Source organism: Gekko japonicus, unplaced genomic scaffold, assembly GCF_001447785.1.
Source record: "Gekko japonicus isolate JY-2015 unplaced genomic scaffold, Gekko_japonicus_V1.1 scaffold1665, whole genome shotgun sequence".
Lineage (NCBI taxonomy): Eukaryota > Metazoa > Chordata > Lepidosauria > Squamata > Gekkonidae > Gekko > Gekko japonicus.
Genome location: NW_015176502.1, coordinates 329982 through 340478, shown reverse-complemented (window position 1 = coordinate 340478; position 10497 = coordinate 329982). Strand labels below are relative to the sequence as shown.

At 47.3% G+C, this 10497-nt stretch overlaps 1 protein-coding gene across 1 annotated transcript in view; it reads left to right on the top strand.

The window, feature by feature from the left end:
- The first annotated feature begins 705 nt into the window (after positions 1–705).
- Positions 706–10497, top strand: part of ACBD6 (acyl-CoA binding domain containing 6) — a 184234-nt gene continuing 174442 nt past the window's right edge. The window contains exons 1-2 of the mRNA XM_015427323.1: positions 706–715; positions 1469–1596. Of these exons, the coding sequence (XP_015282809.1) occupies positions 706–715; positions 1469–1596 (138 nt within the window). The remainder of the gene's footprint in view (positions 716–1468; positions 1597–10497) is intronic.

Genomic DNA, 10497 nt, shown 5'->3' with positions numbered 1-10497 from the left:
TGGATGCTCCTTCGCTCCCCCTTGCATAGTCCAGTTTTGCATAGTTTGCAGAAAGCCACGACAGTGAGAACTTTCCTGACCTCCTCAGGCAAACCGTTCTATGTGCTGGCAGTAGGGAGATTTTGCGGGTGGAGCCTGGGGGGGCAGGGTTGGGAGAGGGACCTCAGCTGATTACAATGCTGGTAATGTCCACCCTCCAAAGCAGGCCTGTTCTCCAGGGAAGCAGACCTTGGTCCTCTGGAGATCGACTGTAACAACAGGAGATCTCCAGGTCACACATACACAAAACCTTTATTGGCATTGAAAGCACAAAACATCGTGGAAATACAGGAAAATACTAAGATGTATTAGTCACTTACACTTGGCTATTCAAACCTCGTCTTCTGATTGCATAATATACAATTTTTGCAACAGCCTCCATTATTTCGCAATTAGAATTAAACAGAAGAAAGTAAACAATTGAGTCTTCAGAGTCTAACCAGGTCACACCTGGAGGCTGGCAACCTTAACTGACAGCTGTTGATATATATTTTTTATTTTGCTCATTTGCAGGTTGACACCTGCAGCCTCCTTATCCCAAAAGGATCCCATTTTCTCTGAGAGTTGCACAAATTGGTTACTTTTCGTACTTATTTTCGCGGGGTCCTCGGCGGCCATCAGAATATGTTGCTTCCGAACTTGGGAGGAGGAGGAGGAATCCAGACGATGCCAGCCAGCCAGCACTTGAATGCACCTCCAATGTCCATCTTTCTTTCTCCCTCCTTGCAAGACAAAGGACTCTCTCTTTGAAACGTCGGAACCTTTCTTCCCGCCCTCCGAATTTCTACACGATACAAAACTGGGAAAGGAGGATCCCTCGGTTTCCTGTCCGAACCGAGTCCCTTTCCCCCGCTGGCTTCCGGTAGGCCGAAGGGCTTTAACCATAGAGTTGAAAAGGCGTAGAACGCCATCGCCCTCCTCTACATCCTAAACTGACACTCAGAGCCCAGCGGCACCGTTTACGACCCACACAGGTTCATTCACCCCACAAACAAGCCGCCGTCCCTACCTCGAGCCGCAACGACCGGGGACTTTTCCCTCACAGACGCCCCGCCCCCTCAACGTCCCTAGGCGGTTCTTTGTCCAATGCTGGAAGCGCTCTTTCTCCTCTCGATTGGCGCCGCTCTTTAAACTCTGACGGTCGGCCAATCCCGAGCAAGCCGGAAGAAAAGGGTCCCAACCCACCACTTCCGCTCCCCGTCCTGCACTTCCGGCGCCCTCGCTTTCCCGCCTCGGTCGTGCGCAAACCTGTCGGGGCCGTCTTCCACCATAGAGGCGCCACGGGGTAGAGCGACGCTTATACCATAGAGAATCCGAAGGAGGGGCGCTGAACTGAGCCGCGGAAGCCGCCTAGCGCGCCCCGTCTCTATGGTCCCCCCTTGACGGCTCTTTTCGCCGGCGGCGGCGGCGGCGGCGGTTCCGCGAGGAGTCCGCGTGGGGCTGGGGGCGGGGCTCCGCCTGGCCGAGCAGTTCGAGCGGGCGGCGCAGCGGGTGCCGGCCTTGGCCGCGGTGGCCCCCAAGGAGCCGCTTCTCTACCTGTACGCCCGCTACAAGCAGGTGAGGGGGGAGCTGGAGGGAGGGAGCCGCGGAGTCTTGAGCAAACAGGCTACTTTGCCAGCTGCTGGCATTAAAGTTGTGAGAGGACGATTTGGCTGCTGCCTCCTCAGGGAGTTTGCGCTGGAGCCCTCCTCCCTGAGCGAAGGCAAAAACGTGTGAGCCGGAGGCTTAAAAACGGTGAGCTAGCTTAGAGGGAACATTGCGTCCTCGCGTGGGAAGGGACCCCTGTGGTCCTCCAGCCCAACCCCAAATCCCCCCCCCCGCTTTGTGCCCAGAAGATGATTTTGTCCTGCTCGCCCTCTGAATAGTTGTGACCATTGGCAGGGGTCATTTCCTGCCGAAGCACACAGGAGCAGAGCTCCAGCAGTAAGGAGTCCAGGGGGCAGGCACATGCAAGAAGCAGCCAGGTAGGTTTCAAAGACCCCCCCCCCTTTTCAGGCACAAGCTCTCCCTCCTCCGTGAGGACAGCTCTGCACGTCCGTCCCCCCCAATAGCTAGCAATCCAAAACAGTCCAGTGGAGCCTGAGCGGTGGGGTGTTGCGTTCTGACACACTTCCGGTGATGTCAGGGGATGTGGCATATGCAATAAGTTATGCTAATGAGTTATGCTAATAAGCTCCTGCATCTCTTTTTCTACAAAATGACCCCAACCAGTGTTCCCTCTCAGCTGAGTCAGTGTGAGCCAGCTCACAGTTTTTTTAGCCTCCGGTTCGCACATTTTTTGTCTCACCTCGGGAAGGAGGGTTCCAGAGCGAACTAACTGACGTAGCCACCAAATTTCTCGCTCCCAATTTGAATTCCAGCAGCTCACAAAGTTGCGTTTTTGCTCACGAGACTCCACAGCTTAGAGGGAGCATGGTTGTGATTTGCCCTGGTGAATATCCTCAGGCAGAATACAAATGGGGATCACGGTTCGACGGTATAGAAAACAGTAAGAACTTCGTGAAGCAAGCTAACTTGACAATATACCGTATGTGTTATGATAAGACGACTTAATCCAGCAGGTAGTGGAATTAATAATAGGGATTCGATAGAATTTATGTGAACATATAAGATAGAAGGTATCAGAACGTATTATACCAAGACTGACGTAGCCACCAAATTTCTCGCTCCCAATTTGAATTCCAGCAGCTCACAAAGTTGCGTTTTTGCTCACGAGACTCCACAGCTTAGAGGGAGCATGGTTGTGATTTGCCCTGGTGAATATCCTCAGGCAGAATACAAATGGGGATCACGGTTCGACGGTATAGAACTTCGTGAAGCAAGCTAACTTGACAATATACCGCATGTGTTATGATAAGACAACTTAATCCATCAGGTAGTGGAATTAATAATAGGGATTTGATAGAATTTATGTGAACATATAAGGTAGAAGGTATCAGAACGTATTATACCAAGAGTGAACAATTCAAAAAGCAGTTGATGTCACCCATTCTGCGCATTTAACCACTGCACCAGACTTAAACCCGTCTTGAATTGTGAAGCGGACCATTTGGGAGTGGTAGGAGGCATTGGAGTATTTAATATGCCCTTATGATAAGTGGTATCTGACCAAATTGATAGAAGGTTGTCAGCTCTTGAAAAAGGGTCTCCTCAGAACGGTCCTTATTGATCGTCTGTCGGGATTAGCTTGGGTGGCGATAGATTTCTGCTTGAAGTCCTTGTTCCAAGCACCGCGGGAGATCTACCTGGAGACTGTGCATGTACAGAAGGACTTCTGCTTGCATATTGTGTCTTATGCACTCATCATTAGGTAGTCCTTAAATAGCGGATGGTGATTGCTTTTTGAATTGTTCGTGCTTATATGTTTAGAAACATTTATAAATATATGTCGTTTAGTTTTGTCTTTTTATATCTTAAAACTTAAGCCCATCTTGAATTATGAAGTGGACCATTTGGGAGTGGTAGGCGGCATTGGAGTATTTAATATGCCCTTCTGATAAGTGGTATCTGACCAAATTGATAGAAGGTTGTCAGCTCTTGAAAAAGGGTCTCCTCAGAACGGTCCTTATTGATCGTCTGTCGGGATTAGCTTGGGTGGCGATAGATTTCTGCTTGAAGTCCTTGTTCCAAGCACCGCGGGAGATCTACCTGGAGACTGTACATGTACAGAAGGACTTCTGCTTGCATGTTGTGTCTTATGCACTCATCATCAGGTAGTCCTTAAATTGCGGATGCTGATTGCTTTTTGAATTGTTTGTGATTATATGTTTATAAACATTTATAAATATATGTCATTTAGTTTTGTCTTTTTATATCTTAAAACATCTTCATCATGTTACATGTTAATCTGCCATAAGTTTGAACTCATAGCTTCCTTTCCAATGTATCTGAGGAAGGTTGCCTTGCACACGATAGCTCATCCCTTGAATAAGCCTTTGTTGGTCTTAAAGGTGCCCCCACGGGACTCTGAATTTGTTCTACTGCTTCAGACCAACAGGGCTGCCCACCTGGAACTGTGTTTCGAAATATATGTTTATAAATTCTATTGAGTCTTATTTTTAATTCAATATGTGTTAGCTTAAATTGTTTTATCATAACACACACGATATATTGTTAGTCAGCTTGCTTCACAGTGTTCTTACTGTTTTCTGTCTAATGAATAGCCTGGCACGGGGGAATACCTCTCAACTGAGATTTGCACTTCTCCTACCCCCTTTTCGGGATACCAAGTTCTAACCTTAGTTGATTCCTGTCAACCCCACTGCACCTTCCTCATCTCTGGCTCCTGCAGTCCTCCCCCTCCTCAATATGTGTTAGATTAAATTGTTTTATCATAACACACACGATATATTGTTAGTCAGCTTGCTTCACAGTGTTCTTACTGTTTTCTGTCTAATGAATAGCCTGGCTCGGGGGAGTATCTCTTAACTGGTTTAGTCGCGATCCAAGAGATTTGCACTTCTCCTACCCCCTTTTCAGGATACCAAGTTCTAACCTTAGTTGGCTCCTGTCAACCCCACTGCACCTTCCTCTTCTCTGGCTCCTGCAGTCCTCCCCCTCCTTTTTATCTTTCATCACCTACACTGCTGATGCCCTTGATGTGCAGGGGTGGTGTTTTTCTGGAGTTGCTAACAACAAGGCAGATCTCTGCCCTGAAGAGCTAACAAAAGATTAAATCTACAGGAGTATATGGGAAATCATCATCAGCGTTATTCCTTATTTTATAATCTAGTTTTATCCCCAAGACAGAGCTCGCTTGCCAGATGTACATGGTGGGTGTGTGCCTGAAAGTTTCATTCTGGCACAACTTTCATGAACTAGAACCCTCCTTAACAGATGCACGTGGTGAGGTTTCGTTTGCGGAGTGAAGTGCCACTTCATGCATCTGATGAAGCAGGCTCTAATCCACAAAAATTCATGCTGCCGCTGGAAAACAAATGTGTGAGTCTTTAGGGTGCTGCTCCACTGGTTCCAGTGCCATGCACTTACAAGGGTAATCCTTCGAAATCTACAATTTGACACTGGAGACAGTAGAGGGGGAGGGTCAAAGAAGAAGGCATGCTGAGAACATAAGATTTGTATCAGGAGGGGGATCGGGCATGTGGGCTTGGAAGAACACAGCTGCCACATTCTTTAGTGATGTAGTGGTTAAGAGAGTGTGGTTAAGGTTTAGTGGTGTCGTGATTAATACCAGCGAACTCTAATCTGGAGATCCAGGTTTGATTCCCCACTCCTCCACATGCAGCCAGCTGGGTGACCTTGGGTCAGTCACAGTTCTCTTAGAGCTGTTTTCTCAAGAGCAGCTCTCTCAGCTCCACCAACTTCACAGGGTGTCTGTTGTGGGGAGAGGAAGGGAAGGAGATTGTAAGCCACTCTGAGACTCCTGAGTGAAGGGCAGGGTGTAAATCCAATCCTCCCCCCTCGAAAGTAGCAGTTCGAAAGCAGCATATCCACTGTCCATGTTACCACATCTAGTTAATTTACTGTGTTTGATGGTGGAAAGTGCCATCAAGTCAAACCCTATAGAATTTTCAAAGCAAGAGACAAATAGAGGTGGTTTGATGCCATTAAAGGTATTTGACTTTGAGATGGTTTGCCATTGCCTGTCTCTGCATAGCAATCCCCAACTTCCTCGGGGGTCTTCCAGACAAGTACTAACCAGGGCCGACCTGGCTTAGCTTCTGAAATCTAATGAGATTGGGTTAGCTTGATCCATACAGGTCTAGTGTTTAGATACTAGTTTTCTGCAGATTTTCTCAATGCAGTTAAGGTTTAAAATAAATAAAATCAGAATGAAACCCCTGTAAGCTAGCATTGAGCATTTTGTTTAGAATTTCCATTTAATTTTAAATAAGATTTAGGGCTTTCTAGTTTTGTATTCCAATCTTATTGCATTGTTTGTCTTGTATTCTTTATTGTACTGCTTTTTATGTTTTCTATTCTGCCTTAAGTCCGGGAAAGGTGGGTTATAAAGTAAATAAATAACCTTTAATGGACAACAATAGAAAGAGCTGCAGTCAGATTAATAACTGTAGTGTCAGTGTCTGAAAGAAGAGAAATAGCGGATAGGAGAGGACACCATTTGTATTTCAGAAAGGACAAGTGTGATTTCATTAGGAAAGCAAAACTTTGGAAGTCTTGAATACATTTGCTCCAATGAGGAGTCATCTCTGTGCAAATAACAGTTCTGGTTAGATATGCCCTCCCCCTCTAGCAGCCTCACATAGCACTTGAAGTTCTAGTAGCTGAGTACATAGAAGGAAACTAACTCTTTATTTTATCTAATTCAGTGGTACCCACTCCGTGGCTCATAGAGAAAGACGTTCCACTTATCAACCAAAAAGAGCATTTACTTTCATACCTGCCACATGGCTTACCTGTTCCCATGGCAGCAGCTGTTTCAAGGTGGGAACCACCTACCAGCCACAGGACTTACCAGGCCTTCTTTAGTGAAACATGCGGCCGGTGCCATATTGAGGAACAATGCTCAGAAGAGCCACAGGTGGCATGTCAAAACCACTGAGTGAGTATTGGTAATCAGTTGCTTGTTGCTTCCCTCTTGAGACCAGAGCAGAAAAGATCGGGGGTTGCAGGAAGGGGATAAGAGAAGGTCTTAGACCCTGTAAGACCAGAATGGCAGTAGCTTCTTGCTCTGCTTTTGACAACAGGATATAATCTGTCTATTTTACCGTCATATATCTGAGGATGGTTAAAAGTACGTAACTTTAATATAGAAGTGACTACTTAATTCTAAGGAGCTGTGGTGGCTCAAGTGGTTAAGACGCTGAACTGCAGGCCGTGGAAGGTCGGTAGTTCAGGAGTTCGAGACCCGGGTGCCACAAGATGGGGTGAGCTCCCGTCTCTAGTTCCAGTTCGAAAGCAAGAAATTGCAAGTAGATAAATAGGTACCACTTCAGTGGGAAGGTAACAGCGTTCCGTGCACCTTGGTGTTTAGTCATGCCGGCCACATGACCACGGAAACGTCTTCGGACAGCGCTGGCTCTTCGGCTTTGAATCAGCTTGAGCTGAATGGGGCAGAATTAATTTCGGCTGGCAGAAAGACTCCCGCATGTCAATTTCGGCAGTACTAGCCCTTTGGGGAGTCTTTCCGCCAGCCCAATGTCAATTTCGGCCCCATTATATCCTATGGGCCATTTAACTCAATGGCGAAAACATATGGTATATTCTGGGGGCTGGAGGGGAGGGGGTTTAAACTCACAGAGTAGCTGCTGGAGCCTCTCCCCAAGATACCCACCATGTTTCAAGAACATTGGACCAGGGCGTCCAATTCTACGGGCCCCAAACAGGTTGCCCACATCCCTTCCATTGTTCTCTATGGTGGGGGAAAAGGTTACTTATTTTGGCGTTCAGAGCTTTCAAACTCTCCTCACTGTTTTTGGATGAATTCATAAATAAGATGCGAATAAGGAATGTATAAGGAACTGGGAATAAGGAACCAACTTCAGCCTCATGTCTGACTGCTGGGTGCTGCCTGCTTGCACTGGTCCAATTGCTTTGGGACATGGGGGGTTTAGGTGGGGAGAGGCTCCCGAAGCTACCCTGAACATTTGGAGCCTCTCCCTCAAACCCCCTCCCCCCCCAGAGCCACTAAGAGCACCGTGGGGGAAAAGTAATGTTTTTCCCCACCATAGAGAACAATGGAGGGGATGGGGGCAACCTGTTTGGGGGCCTGTAGAATTGGACCCAGTGGTCCAATATTCTTGAAACTTGGTGGGTATCTTGGGGAGAGGCTCCAGCAGCTACCCTGCAAGAGGCCACCCCTCCGCTGGCAGCCCCGTCATTGTCCGCCCCAGTTAAGGTGGCTTTGATGCTGCTCCGCGCTGCGCCCCGCTACCACCACACCCAGAGGCCTCCCTAGCGCGGGCCCGCCGCCGTGCCAAGACCCTCCTCCTCTCCGACCCCGGCGGCAGGAGCTTGGATGCAGGTGCTGGCGGAACTGCTATGCTTTACCCGCCACTGCACCCCGTGGACGAGGCTGCTGCCGCCCCTTCTTCTCCCGAGGGGCGGGCTGTCTCCACAACGAGCCTTCTTCCTAGTATTAAGAATAAAGAAGTGTGGCTTTTGTGGAGTAAAATTGTAGTTTCCCCCATCAAAATATCTAGTATAGATATTGTGGAAACCTGGATGCAAAGCGGTCAGAAGCTGCCTGTTGCTGCATGATAAATTTATATTTTTGGCTTCTGAAGATGGAACCATTGTGAAAACAGAATACGCTTTGTCAGATGTCAAAGGCTTGCCATTTTGCTAGTTTCTAGCAAGAAAGAGTTGCCCTTACCTTAGAAGGCTGATGTCTAGAGATGGAGTTTGTATTCTCTCTCCCTATTCTGTCTACTTTGACTCAAGTCTGTTATATAACTGTGTTCAGCTTATAATAACTACATAATACTTGGCCGGGGGGTGGGTAAACTACTCTTCAGATCATAAACACAAGTTATTTCACTATTTTTGTCTGTTTGCTTGCATCCTCTGTCACTTAAAGTGATAGTATGCATTTGTCCTTTTATTTTGTGGCTTTGAGTACTCTGTTTCATAATTTTAAAAAAAATTCTGAAGGTTTGCGGTTGAGTACATCACTACTTGAATATTGTGGTGTAGAACAGAATAGAAATAATGCAGTCCCTTTCTGCACATCAATCCCATTTAGTGAAGCTTTGCGTGCTTGTCTGCTATGAAAGGGGCCCTGATCTCTTGAATTGATAGTTCTACTGATTTAAAGCAAGGCCCTTACTACCTCACACAACTTTTTCCTTATTTAATCATGTAAGTCATACTATCATCTCCATAAAAGGCTGATGAAATATGACTTCAGGGCCAGCAGGAGCATCTCCGTTGAACAAAAGGTGCTGACTCGGATCCATCCACTGTCCTTAACTCAGCATTTCTATTTTTCCTCACTTCAGTATTTCTTGTCACTAAAAGCTATGATTTAAGAGGGAACAATCCCTGGTGGTTTTTTTTTAAAGTTGACATAAGAGCTGAGCACTCTGTTAAGACACTGTGCTATTTATCTTGAACTACTTAAGTAGATAAACACTTCTTCCTGAATTTTCATTGCTGTTTATTGGAGGCCTTTTCAAATTCTTTAATATCTTTCTTCTCTTTGATTGTACTAAGAGGCTTGAGAGGAACTGGGTTTTTAACTGTCTCTAGAAATGCCGAGGAGCTGCGGTGGCTCAAGTGGTTAAGACGCTGAACTGCAGGCTGGAAGGTCGGTAGTTCAGCAGTTCGAGACCTGAGTGCCACGTGATGGAGTGAGCTCCCGTCTCTAGTTCCAGCTCCTGCCAACCTAGCAGTTTGAAAGCAAGAAATTGCAAGTAGATAAATAGGTACCACTTCAGTGGGAAGGTAACAGCGTTCTGTGCACCTTGGTGTCTAGTCATGCCAGCCACATGACCACGGAAATGTCTTCGGACAGCGCTGGCTCTTCGGCTTGGAAACGGAGATGAGCACCGCAACACTAGACTCGGATTCGACTGGCTTTCGAGCAAGGGAACCTTTACCTTTACTAGAAATGCCATAAAGACGGAGTTTATTCAGGTCCCTCGGCTACCAGCGAACTTTCTCTGCATCACCAGGCCTGAGGGAGCTGCTCTGCGGCTGACTGGGCCCTGGCCATGCAAGTGACCGGTAACGGCAGCCGCGGGGGAGGAGTAGGGGGAGGGACTTGGTCATCCCCACTGCCCTCACTCTGAAGTGAGTTTCTTGTGCCCGAGGAGACCTGACAGGAACATCTTGCTCGTAAGTTGCTGAGGCCAGTGTTCTCTCTAAGCTGAGTTAGTGTGAGCTAGCTCACCATTTTTTAGCCTCCAGCTCACACGTTTTTGTCTCAGCTCAGGAAGGATGGCTCTAGAGAAAACTAATTTATGTAGCCAAATTGCTCGCTCAAACGTTAATGCCAGTAGCTCACAAAGTAGAATTTTTGCTCACAAGACTCCACGGCTTAGAGGGAACATTGGCTGAGGCACTTGTGCTCTTGCCCATAGTGAGCAACCAGTAGAAGCCTTAATAACAGCACTGGCAGTAGAGGATGGCTTTGTCATCTCCCCTCCCTACTTTGAGATGGTCGGCAGCAGCCCAGACAGCTGAAGTCTGACCATTTGTCCATCTGTAGTTCTATCTCCTCCTGTCCTGTAAGCTGTTGGCTGTTTTTCCGTCCCACCTGTGGCAGTATAGACTGAATACAGCACAGCCGCAGTAACATAGAAACTTGGTCCGAAAGACTACGGGAGGAACATTTCCCAACCCAGTCTCCTTGCAGCTGCCGCCAGAGAAGAGTGATTCATAAGGACCTAAAAAGAACCTTGCTGGTCTAGCATCCTGTCTCACACACTGGACAACCAGGTGGGCAGCCGTGTTGGTCTGGAGCAGGAGAACAAATTTTGAGTGGTACCTTTAAGACCAACAAAGGTTAATTCAAGGTATGAGCTTTTGTGTGCA